Source organism: Marmota flaviventris, chromosome 3, assembly GCF_047511675.1.
Source record: "Marmota flaviventris isolate mMarFla1 chromosome 3, mMarFla1.hap1, whole genome shotgun sequence".
In the NCBI taxonomy this organism is placed as follows: Eukaryota; Metazoa; Chordata; class Mammalia; order Rodentia; family Sciuridae; genus Marmota; species Marmota flaviventris.
The window spans coordinates 94861721-94875354 of NC_092500.1; the positions used below are offsets into that span (position 1 = coordinate 94861721).

Consider the following 13634-nt stretch of genomic DNA (forward strand, 5'->3'; position numbering starts at 1 on the left):
TAAAGAGAGAGAGAGAGAGAACCATTAAAATATTTTCACTGTAGCATTTTTAAAAAGATAACATGAGTATCTGTAAAGTAATTGCTATAAGATGTAAAGTGTTTCTAGTTTTACTTATTTTCACTAGTTCATAAGCATAAGCTTATGGTATCATAAGCATAAGCATTCCGTTTGGAAAACAATAAACAAATAAACCACAGAATTAGCCGGAGCTGAGAAGAAGGGAGAGTCAGTCAGAGAACAAGCAAGCATAGAATTCCGTCTGCTTTTTATCTAAGCGGTGAGAAAGGGCAATACAAATTCTATTATCTTATATTGTTTAAACCTTCAAATATAAGACTGTGAATCCGTCTTCAAATTCATGGCAAATTTTTCAAAAATATTTTTTAAAATTAAAAAAAGCAAACAAAAGGAAATCGGCTTTATTTTGCTAACTACTTTTCTAAAATGGCAGTGATTAAAAGAAAGCTCCAAAGGCGGGGCCTGGAGCCCCTCCCACTTCCCTGAGGTCTTCAAACAGGTCCGCTACAAGGAAATATAAACTCCAACCGTGACTCAGACCTGCTCACTGCTCCTCTTTTAGTTTGACCGTGCAGTAGTGCTTTTAAGATGTCTGGACGCGGGAAAGGAGGTAAAGGGCTTGGCAAAGGAGGCGCCAAGCGCCACCGGAAGGTCTTGCGAGATAACATCCAAGGCATTACCAAGCCAGCTATTCGCCGCCTGGCCCGTCGTGGGGGCGTCAAGCGCATCTCTGGGCTGATATACGAAGAGACCCGAGGAGTTCTCAAAGTTTTTCTGGAGAACGTGATTCGCGATGCGGTGACTTACACGGAGCATGCTAAACGCAAGACAGTGACAGCCATGGACGTGGTCTACGCTCTGAAACGCCAGGGCCGCACTCTGTACGGCTTTGGCGGTTGAGCTGTCTCCACAGCGCCCCCTCCACTCAAAGGCCCTTTTCAGGGCCCCAAAACGTCAAGAAAAGAGCTGTAAACACCACCATGCAAGCATCTGGTTGGGTACGGCAGAGCGGTGTCTTAGATATGCGACGTTTGCAACGGAGGCAATTGCTCTGGGTTAGGTGTGACATAAGTTGGCCAGAAGCATTAGGTCTATGGGCTGGGGTCCCCTCTGCCTTGGACAGCCTGCGAAGTGACTCCTGGGGGGGCCACAGTCAACTTGAGCGTAGATGTCTATGTTAGCAGAGCTGTGTTTTAAGAGCAGTTCAGCTCTTGGCGCCGCAATCCTCCCTCCCAGAGTATATGTAGTGGTTGCTATGTAAATAAGGGTGAGCCGACTTGCCCCTTCCCATTGGATAGAAGCGTCTGGCGTCAGGGGCGGGTCCTCGCGTTGTAACCAACCGGGTAGGAGCAGAGGCAGGCGGTCGCGGTGTGTTAAGGGAAGAAGCCGTCACTAACCTTTCAGCGCCAGGTGCCACTCAGGTGTGGCGCGTTAAGAGTCTTTCCGGGTGTGAATGTTTTATTCCTTTGCTGAAGTTTAGAGTGAGAGGTGACCTAGCACAGCTAGATGTTGGAAGTTAGGCGGCAAAGCGAGGCGAAACCCAAGACCCGGCCCAAGTTCGGGAGTCTCTGCAGTTCCCGTGGGTTAGCTGCATTTTAAAGTCAGCTACACGGCGGCGGGTGGGGGGTCCTAGAGCGGGCGGGCGCTACGTCTCCTGCGGGCAAGAAAATCCAGGTCTTCTCCACCTGTACTTAAGTTGCCGGGAGTCCGAGGCAACCATGTGCTAGTGGTCAGAACCGCTCAGGAGATTGTCACACGCGACCCATTGTCCATAGGAGATAAGCCCAGGATTTTGATTGAACTCTTTGCTAAGAGTCTCTCGCGGTGCTCTAGAAGGGGAGGTGGGCGAGAGAGCTTTCGAGAGCTATGTAGTGGTGTGATCCTGCCGAGTGACCACGCAGTGTAGCCGGTAAAGGGGTGGCCTGTTGAGGCCGCTCTATCTAGGCTAGGAAAGGGCTGGGCACCGGGAGAACTGCATACGTAAGGGCCAGCAGGGGCCGCTAGTAAGGCGAGACAGGAACTGAAGTCGGTGCGGTTTAGTGAAGAGGCTCAGGACACTCGTCCCGCTCTCTTCCCCCAAAAGGAGGGCTTAGCAACACTAAACACCTCCAGCTGTAGCATTTCTAAACGTGGAAAGGGCCACTTAGCTCCGCGGAAGGCGGATGGCCGGTTGCTCAAAGAGTTTCCCTGCCATAGTAGTGTCTGTGTCTAACGTTAAGAACGTCCTAGTTCTTGGGCAGCAGATGTTATCTAATCAAGGAAACATTACTAGTGTTCCCCCAGCGGGATCCTGTTTTTACTAGTGATGGGTACACTGTATTAAGTGCTTATTGTGAGCAAGGCACTTTGGAACACGCTGTATTCCATCACAAATTTATAAAGTTTTTGTTTAAATTACTATTTTACAAATGAAATGACTAAAGGCAGTTAGCATTGGAGACAGATTTGAACCCAGTCCTTTTGGATTTCTCGCCCCTTGTCTTAACTTTTGTGCCCTTTCCAGAGAGTCCATGTTTGCTGGCTGACATTTCACTTCTAAGTATTTTCTCATACTGCATAAAGATTCAGATGTATACATGATGTTGTTAATTTAAGTTTCTTTAATACTCCATTAAGCTCCATTAAGTGAAATTTTGAGTTACTTATAAAAGACAGTAGAGTTATATAGAGTTGCTTTCCATATAATCCTAACCTCAATTTAAAGAGATTAATTTTTTAGGTAGTTGGAACGTCTTCCTAGTTTGTCAGCATTAATTTTCCAGTCATAAATTTGCAGTAGAGAATATTAACCTATGCAATTTTTTCCTTTTGGATATTATTGAAATTTTATTTATTACAGATATTTGAAAATATCTCATGAATCCTAGACAAAGAAGCACAGTTATACTTCAATATATGGCATTGGATTCATGACCAAATCTAGTATTTTTAATTATATTTTAAATAAAATCCATATATTTTTGTGTGTACTTGGCCTATATTGTATCTGATAGTATTGGGTTGTCTCCTGCTATTTTCATCTCTATTTATCCTCATTTAAAATCAATTGTTTTATAGAATTTGTTAATATCTAAAATTCATGATTCTTATACTGTAGGTTGTACCTTTTATCAATGTGAAAACCTTTTTTTTTTTTTTTTTTTGTCCCTTGGGTATCAATTATCTTGAATTCCTATTAGTTGTTTTTGCTTATTTGTTTTTGTTTTTTTTTTTTTACCTCAGGGGCTGTTTGGCACCTGTAACCCTTAATATAATACAGTGATGATCTAATTCAAATGCTTATTATATCAAAATTTTAGCAAGTTTATTTTGATTATTTAGGATAATGTATAGAATGTCTATATCTGCTATTAATGTAAAGGAAAATTTGAGGATTTAATGTTACACAAATAACATTAGAAAAGTAATTTATTTGACATGTTATTCATACCACGTTTATTGAGTCCTTGCCACCTTTCATTATAGTAGTGCTAGGGATACAATTGTGAATAAGACATGATCTCTGTTTCAAGAATTTACAGGAAATTGGTCAGTGGTTCTGAGCATTTTTGATCATGAATTCCTTTGATAATTAGAAAGATTTCCACACCACTACTTTCATCACACACTCTCCAAAATGTTGTACACATTTTCAATGGACTCATAGGCCTCAAGTTAAGAAAAGTTGGCTAGTTTAATTTACAGTTTGCTGCGTTATAAATAAAATTGGACCTGGAGCTAGAAAATCTGCATTTGAAACTTCTGATAGTATCTGGTGTAAATTTTGACAAACCACTGAAACCTCTCTCTAGTTATGTCCTCTACTAAGTGAAGGTAATGCCATCTGCTTAGCAGAATTGATGTTCTATTCAATTAGGTAGTACAAGTAAAGAACTTCTTAAAATTAAAAAGCAAAATTTTACTAATGGACTAAATTGTCTTATTCATGCTTTATTAATAATTAGTGAGGGGCTAAGGTTGTGGCTCAGTGGTAGAGCACTTGCCTTGCATATGTGAGGCACTGGGTTCGATCCTCAGCACCACATAAAATTAGTAAATAAGTAAAACAAAGATACTGTGTCCATGTTCAACTAAAAAAATTTAAAAAAATAATTAGTGAAAAACTAAATTCTGATCTTTTTCCTGTCATTACTTTCATGAAACTAATACAGATATAGCTGTAACAGTTTGTGTGTCAAGATTTTCTAATAGAACTGACACTTTTCCTTTAGTGTAATTGGATTATTAGTCTGTGTTTTATCATTACTATAAGTCAGCTGAACACTGGCTACTACAGGCTCTGTGGTGGTTTTTTTTTTTTTTTTTTTTTTGAGGGGGGGATGAGGGGAGGGCATGGGGGACCAGGGATTGAACTCAGGGGCACTGGACCACTGAGCCACATCCCCAGCCCTATTTTTTGTATTTTATTTAGAGACAGGGTCTCACTGAGTTGCTTAGTGCCTTGCTTTTACTGATGCTTGCTTTGAACTCCTGCCTTAGCCTCCCAAGCCACTGGGATTACAGGTATGTGCCACCGTGTTCAGCTATAGAGTCTATTTTTTGATCTCTTTAAAGATTAAAGCTACATTACAAAACCAGTACAGGATGTGTAGTTTCTTACAGGCAAAGTTCAAACCTGAACTATGGAGAGCATCATCAGAGTTACAAAGAATTGACAATAACTGTGGCAGAGGGAGACCAAGAGTTTGCAACATGGTTTAGTGACCCTTGGTAAAGTTTCAAAGTATGATGCATGTGTCCTTGACCCCTGTACTCTTCCATCATTCAAGTACCCAACACTTTCACACTTCCTTCTGACAACTCAAAGCCTCTCATTACACATTTTCAGTGTAGATTTTATGTGTTTCCTGTCATCACTTTGCAAAATTTACAAACTGATGCTTGCCCATAAAAAATTATTTAACAACTGGCATCAAATTTATTATAATGATCATATTCTGATAATTTATTAAATTTAAAATCATGCATATTTATGAGATTATCTTCCACTAAAATGTTCCCCCAGATTCACTTAGATTATAACGCCCCAGAGTATAAACAGCAACTTTACAATCTTGAAGGTTAAAATGCATCAAAACATATCTGCTGCAAGTATTTCTTTTCTTATACATGATTTAATCAGATATGTGAAATTTGAATAAAACAACTTGGAGGTAAGTTTTAATCCTGAAATTTGATAAACCACTGAACTAGCCATACTAGATATACAAAAAGGAGATACTTTAATTATTTGTTTTTTGGGGGGTTTGTTGTTGTTTTCATTGTAGATGGACAGAATACCTTTGTTTATTTTTATGTGGTGCTGAGGATGGAACCCAGCACTTCACATGTGCCAGGCAAGCGCTCTATCACTGAGCCATAACCCCAGCCCTCATTTATTATTTTAATTTATAAAGAACAGAAATTTTTCAGTTCTGGAAGCTGGGAAGTCTGAGACTAAGGTGCTGGTATTTCTTTTTTGGTGAGGGCTATTTGGTGTTTTCATATGGCAGAAGGGCAAAATAGCCACACATGGCATGAAGCCTCTTTCTTGTAAGAGCACTAATCACATTTATAAAGGAGACCTCTCATGGCCCAATCATAAGACTATTAATACTATCTTATTGCAATGCCTCAGTTTTGGGGGGAACACATTCAAACCATAGCAACCTGTACATTTCTCCTTCTCCAGCTAGCACCATGTTAACCTCTGCGGGTAGAGGGGGTTGGAAGGATGTTGCAAGGAGAGGGTTTCATTTCTCCTCTTTTATGGCATAGCTGCTAAGGGCGCTCTTAGGCACTATGGTGGTTAATTTTATGTGTCAATGAGACTGGCCGTAAGTACCTATATATTTGGTCACACATTATTATGGATATTTCTATGAGGACATTATTGGGATGAAGTTGACACTTGAACCATAGAATTGTATAAAGCAGATTGTCCTTCATAATGTCAGTGGGTTGCAGCCAATCAGTTGAAAATCTGTATAGAATAAAAAGATCAGCTTTCTTCAGGCAAGAGAAAATTCTCCAGCAGACTGCCTTAGGACTAAGATTGCACCCTCAGCTCTTCCGAGTCTCCAGCCTATCGGCTTCAGTAATCATGTGAGCCAGTCCTTAAAATAAATCTGTATGTACACAGCATATTGGTTCTGCTTCTCTAAAGAACTCTTTTTTTTTTTTTAAAGAAAGAGTGAGAGAGAATCTTTTTTAATATTTTTTTAGTTTTCGGCAGACACAACATCTTTGTTTGTATGCGGAGCTGAGGATGGAACCTGGGCCGTACTCATGCCAGGTGAGTGAGCTACCGCTTGAGCCACATCCCCAGCCCCTCTAAACAACTCTTAAGAGAGAAACCCTCTGAAGCTTACCAACCAACAAGTTTCATTCATACATCAACAGGAGGCTTCTTGCTTACCAGTTCCTGTGTGCCAAGGCCTGATCCACCAGCTACATACAGCCCTAGTCCAGAGCAAACCTCCGATGTTTTCATCATTGATTGGGCTGCAGCCATACCATCTGATAGACCTGACTTCATCATAAGGAAGGAGAACCTTTTACAAGGATGTTCTTTCTTTGAGTACTCATTCTCAGTCCTAGGGTACTGTCTTTCAGTATAATAGAATTCTCTGTTATCCTCTCTTATTTAATTCCATTATCACTCAAATTAATAATATGCTTGTGTCTTCTGACTAATATGAGAGTTAATGTCATTTCTACTATTTTCTATTTGAAGGTTTTTAAAAGAGTTATACAAGTTTTTGATCACCCATTATATGTTTTACATAAAAACAAATGACTATTTTTCTTTGTCTAGTTCTTGTACAGAGGAGTCCAAATTTATGACATCAGTCATGATTATATTGTATGTTTTACTAATACACTGAGATATTGCCGCAGTCTGGCTGGGCACAAATCACGAGCCACTGAAGCAGGAACAAACTTTATTTTTAAACTGCAGGAAAACACTTCACACAGCTCCCGGGGAATCCTCCCGAACGCGCCACGAGGCTTGTCCAGGAACCCCCAGCCGGAAATCTCTCTCCCGGAAATCCCTCCTCCTGCACTTCCCCAACCAATGGGAACTCTCCGGGAATCCCCGGAAATCCCCACGAGAACTCCAAAATAGTACGAGAACTCCAAAATAGTGCGAGAACTCAAAAGTTGCGGCAGAGGCGGATAGTAATGCCTCGCCTGTCAATCAATACTGTTGGCAAAATGCCAGGGGCCATACAGACTCAGCCGTGGCTCTCAGCAAGATATTTACAGTAATAATCTACAATCTTAAGAATATGCATATTACTTCCAAATGTGTTGACTAATTTTTCAAGAGAATACTGGTGAATACTTGCACAATGTGATTTGCTATAGAATTTTTATAAGCTAATAAAATGCTTTAATAACAAATCAACCTAAACTGTTTTGGAAATAACTTCTACTAAAGAATCATTATCAGATAGTCCTTTGATGACTGTATAAATTCATGCAGTATATAATCTCTTTGCATAAAAACTTCCAAGACTGCAGTGATTTGTTTATTCTATGATTCTGTGGAAAATTACATTATTTTCTCTGACCTGTCTTAAGTTTCAACCTGAATCTTCCTAGGGTTCTTCCTTTTACCTATTTCTTCCTCCAGAAGCATGATGTACTGTTTTGCATGTAACTTTCATAGCCATCTCTATTTTTTTCTGTTACGATTCCTTGTTGACATCAAAAACAACACCTTTTAGAAAAGGAACTGTCCAGACAGCATTGTCCATTATATTTCCTTGCTGATCCCAGCTCCATTGACTCACTTAGTATCAGTCCTCATATCTTTAGGATTAATCACCAGGTTAATTTTAGTAGGTCAGGGCAGTATTGCTGCTGTCATGGTGCTGTCTTTGGCACCCTGTACTCTGTGCAGCACTCTTTGAAATTTCATGTATTTATAGACTTCTGAAACTCCAGTGCTGGCAGTTGTAAGGGTGCCTGTTTCACTTGGAAAGTATTCTAGGATTTCAGAATGACATCTTTCCAATGCAGCATATTGATGATACATAACAAACATCTCTGAGGTAAAGAACATTTCCTCCTGACCCCCCAACTCCTCAGTTCCTCCAGGATCAAATCATTTTCATCTGTTTCTTCTGAGGGAACCCAAAGTAAGATAATCTAATGTTTTATTCTTTTTGACATGTTATTTTCATTCTCTGCAAGTTTCTTTGAAATCTTCGTTCTCATCCTGCAGCAAGTGCTGGATCTCCCTCAGGTCCTGCTCCTTTTTGCTCAGGAGTTTGGTCACTGTCACAAACTCAGGCTCCCCAAATTGTAACTGGTCTTCTGACCCTGCCTGGTGCTAGGCAGGTCTACAAGGGCCCACTGGGTGGGGCCAACCACCTGGACAGAGGACAGGCAGTACCACCATCATCATTGGCTCTGAACTCTGTTTACCATTGAAGAATAAGATGAAGAAACTGGGGAAAGGACAGGTGTTGCTTGAGTTCAGCATTTTAAATAATTTCTATTGAACTGTGTTTTACAGTGGTTTTAATTTTTCATTTAATTAGTCCAACAGTGTGTGTGTGTAGCAGGATACTGAAATTAAGCCCCAGGACCCAGCATATGCTTTCCAAGGGCTCTACCACTGAGCTACACACCCAGCTCTTTTAATTTCATTTTAAATGAGTTTATTTCATTTTGAGAAAGGTTCCTCAGGCTGGCCTTGAATTTTCAATCTCATGCCTGAGTAGCTACGAGGTTATCTTTTAATAGCAGAATTCAGTTTAGTTTAGCACTTATAAACATGATTTTCCCTTTTATCTTTTCTGTTTTTCCATTGTTTCATTTTCTCATTTTTACTGGTTTATCAAGATACTATTTGTGACAGACACTGCTGATGGCCCACTTATTCATTCCCTCCTTTGTTCTCAATATCAGCACCTAAGTTTTGTTGGGAGTAGTAAAGTACTCAGTAGAAAAGTTGTGGTCCTGGGCTGAGAAGAATGCCCATGTGGCCGAGTTCTGTGTACTTGAGTGGAAGTTGCTAGAAGAGGCCTCTGAAAAACCTTAAAAAGAGGATAACTCTTTTAAAAAATATTTATTTTTTAGTTTTAGGTGGACACAATATTTTATTTTTATGTGGTGCTGAGAATCAAACCCAGTGCCTCACGCATGCTAGGTGAGCACACTACCACTTGAGCCACATCCCCAGCCCAGAAGAGGATAACTCTTGATGAGAGAAACTTCATAGTTCTCTCTCCTTTTCTCTGCTTGGCAGAAATAATGGCCATATAGCACTCATAGGACAACATTAAAGATGGAAGTAGAATATTAATAGTAGAAGAAGAAGACAAAAAGAGACTGAATCCCCGTGGAATTACAGGCTGGGGTGGTCGACCTTGAGGCATATTTTATATGAGGGGAGAAGTTGTAGCATCTTCTAATCCTGTGGCATTATGGGTTGGAGACTGTATATGCTCTTCAATTTTACTGTATCTCTGATTGTTGGATTCACATGACTATTCAGTTCAGTACCAGGTCTTAACTGATAGTTTTTGTAGATCTTGCAGAGGACACTGGGCCTGGACCTTGTATGGAGGTGGCTGTATCTTGTCTCCCTCCTGTAAGCAGCAGTTTGACACAGACCACCTTCCAACAGAGACTATAATTTGCTTTAAACACTACTTCAGAGGTGCAACCCTATCTAAGTGGTCCCCTTGGAGTTCTAGTTTCTCACCAGATGAGACCTGTGATAGATCATAGTCCCTGCCCATTCACCTGCCCCATCCCAGTTCAGGGAAGTCTTTTTCTAGCAGAAAGGCACAATCCCTTCTCACTCATCACTCACCATAAAATGAGTTCATTCGCTTTAGTGGATTAATTTATCACCAATTAAAAGATGACTCTCAAAGTTTATGTCTCCTACTTCAACCTCTTTTGTAAGTTCCAGACCATACATTGAATGACAACTTTTTGTAGTTTTTTTGTTATTATTTCCGTGATACTGAGGATTGAATCCAGGACTTTGCACATTCTGGGCAAGTGTTCGGCCACTGAACTACATCCCCAGCCCTTTTAGCTCTTTTCTGTTTGTTTTTGTTGTTTATCCTTGTTCCTGGTGTTTATTTTTATTTTTATTGTTTATACTTGTTTGGAGTCTTGGAGATTGGTAGTGGAAATACACGAATGAACTCAAAGCACACTTGCACTAGAAATTCTCCATTTACTCTTAGTGTTTCTTTTTGTAATTTAATTTTAATTTTTTTATCAAAATAAGAGTTATTTCATCATAAAAATTCAATTGTTCTACAAAGTGTATAATGAAAACCAGAAATTCTTTGTTGCATTTCTCCATACCTCAGCTTATTCTCCCCAGAAAGCAATGAGTCTTGACTCCTGTATCTTTATATTTCTAAATAGCAATGCTAGGCTAGCTATCTCTAACCCTTTTAGTTTTAGATATTATCTGTTAACTTCCTACCATAGAGGAAGAGAATTTACCTCTCTTACATAGCACTCACTTCTACATGCTCATAAACTTTTCCAGCCTCATCCATCAGCACAATTATTTCGAATATTTTAGTTAAATCTGTACTCAAGTATTTATCTCATTATAATTATTCATAACTGTGCTATTGTATGGTTAAAATTCTTGTACCAATTTTTGCTTTCCCTGAAGTTTAAAATTACTTATTGTTATTGGTCTCTAAATTCCCCCAAAGAAGTAAGAATCTGTCCTGATATATTTAAACATACCATATTTTATTATTACTGTTGTTGTTATTATTATTATTATTTCCCTGAAGCTCACAAGGCTCCTGATTCAATGTGGATAGGTTAATCTGTATATCTTTAAGAATTTGCATATTTGAAAAGGTTGGTTTTGTTTTGTTTTGTTTTCTCTCCTCATTGTTGACTGACAATTTTACTGAATATAGAAAAATTATTTTCTCTTAGAATTGGAAAGCATTTTTCTATTGTTTGTTAGATTCCATGAAGCTATTGAGAAATTCAAAGACATTCTTATTTCTAATCCTTTCCATATGATTTTATTTGCCTGAAAACTTAAGGATTGTATTTTTCTAGCTATGCTTTGAAATTTCTTAATGATTTGGTGTGAGTCTTTATTGTGTGGAGTACTTGGTAGGCCTATTATTTCATATTATGTATCTGATAATTTTCTCTTTCCTGTTAATAGAAATCTATTATTATTATATTTTTATCTTTTTTCTCTGTCTTTTTCCTATACTAATGTAAATTTCTTAAATTTTATCTCTCTTCCAATTTTAAGAGTTATTATTTTGGTCTTTTAGTATTACTTTTTAAATAAAAACTTTTTTTCTTGCTTTGGGGTTGCAATATTATATCTTTACGCCTCTAAAATTTTTAAGTGTTTTATTTTATTCCCTACATTTTTGTTTTTTTCTCAGTCCTTTTTCTGTTTCAGTCAGTGTTTTTCATAATGGAGGCTTCCCTCCCATGCCAGGTAATAATTAAGTTTCCTGCTCATAAGGCACTTTCATGAAAACTTATTGTGAGCTTGGTTCTCAAGTGCTACTTATTAACCAATGAGTCTCTTTGTAGGGTGAGCAGCAGGGACCTGTTTTCTCAGGGAATAATGGTATCTGTAGATTTGCTTTGTTTTCAATATATCTGTCTCCTTTGAAGAGACTACTCCAATTTTCCGTCTGTAGAATAATAAGGTACATGTGAACAAACCCAGACTGAGCTGTGGAATGCAGCTTGAGCTCTGGATTTCAACATGTAGACTTTTGATCCCTATCCCTACCTTTTGAGTCTGGAGGCCTTTAATTCAACCTCTCTGCAAAGCAAATCTGCAGAATCTGGTTGAAGTGAGGGGTGGGAGGGGCCTTGCAGCCTCTGACTGCTGCTTCTCAAACCAACTTTAAAGGGAACCCCTTTTTTTCAGCCCTCCTATACCTCTACCTTCAGAGAGACCTTGTACTTCCAATTCCTGACACTTTTGGAGTTGTTCTTCAATATAAATTGGAATTGTGTGTGTATTTGTGTGTGTGTGTGTGTGTGTGTGTGTGTGTGTTTGGCTTGTCTCTGATCTTTCAGTGTGCATACCTTTCATCTTTATCCAACACTCTAAGTGAATTTTCTAGGTCCATTTTTTTTTTCCAGTTCTCCTCAATTTTGTTGATTTCTCTGGTCTGTTGTGATCTCCTTTCTTCTTCAGTTTCATGCTTATGATTTGTTTTGTTTGCTTGCTTGTGTTTGGCTTTTTACTCCATGCACTATTGGTTAAGAGAAATAAAAAGAAGGAACAGAGGTAAACTTATGCATTTAACCCCACTGCATCTATAGTTAGTTATTTTACATTTTATTTTCCACCCTTTGACATCCCTGTGATCTTAATTTAACATCTTCTGGCAAAGCTGAATGTTTTTATCATTCCCTTCCATTGCACTGAGCTCAATGCCTTGATTACTGCCATGATTACATACTGATGTAGTACACATGCTTGGGCAGGCAACTTTCTCTTGTTTACCTGCACCCAGAATCCAGGGCTGTGCCAGCTACTGATTGATGTTCCTTAAACTTTGTTAAATAACAAAGTGCCTTGAGAAGTATAACGGGGGAACCATTGCAAAGACCTGAGTATCCCTGTGCCAAACTGTATTCAGAATCAGAATTTACAAGTTTCCAAGCTCTTCTCTTCAAACTGCTTTGATTTCCAAATGAGAAAACTGAAGCCTAAATAAGGAAACCAAAGCCTACTACATAATATATGACAGGGACTTTATGTTTTCAAAGCTCCTTGCCTTTAGATTTTCTATACTATACTTCTTTATATTAGGTAATAAGATTCTGATAACCAGGTATTATCAAATTAATGGCTATATTGTATCAAAATATTTAGGTTTAGGTTTGATTAATCTACTTATATTTGTGAAAAGTGGTAGCTATATACAAAACAAAATGAGGTTGGTTTTTTTTTGTTTTGTTTTGTTTTGGGCAAACCAGATAAAAGACTATTATTTAAAACTACATAGTGATAAAGATCTAAACCAAAATAGCATATAGGAAAAAAGATACATTGATGGCATATATCAAAAAGCAGAAGAGCAACATGCATTAAAGAATAGACAGGATACGAAGGATGTTTGTATCATATTTAAAAATAGGGAAGGAATTTTACATAATATTTTTGCAAAATAACGGTTTTTTTTCCCAATGCAGTACATAAATTGTGTATTAATTTATTATCTGACATTAAATAATGGATAACTTATGTATTTCACTTGACTAAAATGTGTCTGTAAAAGAAATGACCATTTTAAAAGCTATAAACCCTGATGCTTCACTGTGGACTCTGATACCTTGCTTTATCCTCTTAACTGATAATTTGGTTTCTGTATGCTTTTCCATGTCAACAATAAAAGGGAGATATGCAGCCATCACATCTCCTGGGCATAATGCATTTTAGTATTGTGAGAGTCAGACTTTAGTAAAATGTTACCAGGTAACTCACTGTTAGGAGCTCTTGATCCCTCTGCCTTTGCATCTGGGTAGGAAATCTTGGTGCATATATCCTTTATTTTTTCATTTCTTCCAGAAATCTAAGGGCTTGCTAAGGAATTTTTCCTTTCTTGTTTTTTTTTTTTTTGTGTATCATTTCTGTT

General features: G+C 38.4%; 1 protein-coding gene and 1 pseudogene across 2 annotated transcripts; one reads left to right on the forward strand and one right to left on the reverse strand.

The window, feature by feature from the left end:
- The first annotated feature begins 609 nt into the window (after nucleotides 1-609).
- On the forward strand, nucleotides 610-7411 carry H4c16 (H4 histone 16). 2 transcript variants are annotated; one of them, XM_071610124.1, is made up of 3 exons: nucleotides 610-1019; nucleotides 6226-6295; nucleotides 6403-7411. In XM_071610124.1, the coding sequence occupies exon 1, from the start codon at nucleotides 610-612 to the stop codon at nucleotides 919-921; it is 312 nt and encodes a 103-aa protein (XP_071466225.1). In that variant the 3' UTR covers nucleotides 922-1019; nucleotides 6226-6295; nucleotides 6403-7411. The 2 variants fall into 2 exon arrangements, 1 of the variants encoding a protein (XP_071466225.1); XR_011707108.1 differs by lacking the exon at nucleotides 610-1019 and having other exon boundaries at nucleotides 4985-6295; nucleotides 6403-6601; nucleotides 6962-7411.
- A 1-nt stretch (nucleotide 7412) lies between these two features.
- LOC114108341 (peptide chain release factor 1-like, mitochondrial pseudogene) lies at nucleotides 7413-8071 on the reverse strand (annotated as a pseudogene).
- Nucleotides 8072-13634: the final 5563 nt, after the last annotated feature.

Bases quoted from the DNA above. Each gene is read 5' to 3' on its own strand.
- H4c16 (XM_071610124.1), top strand. From the start codon at position 610: ATGTCTGGACGCGGGAAAGGAGGTAAAGGGCTTGGCAAAGGAGGCGCC.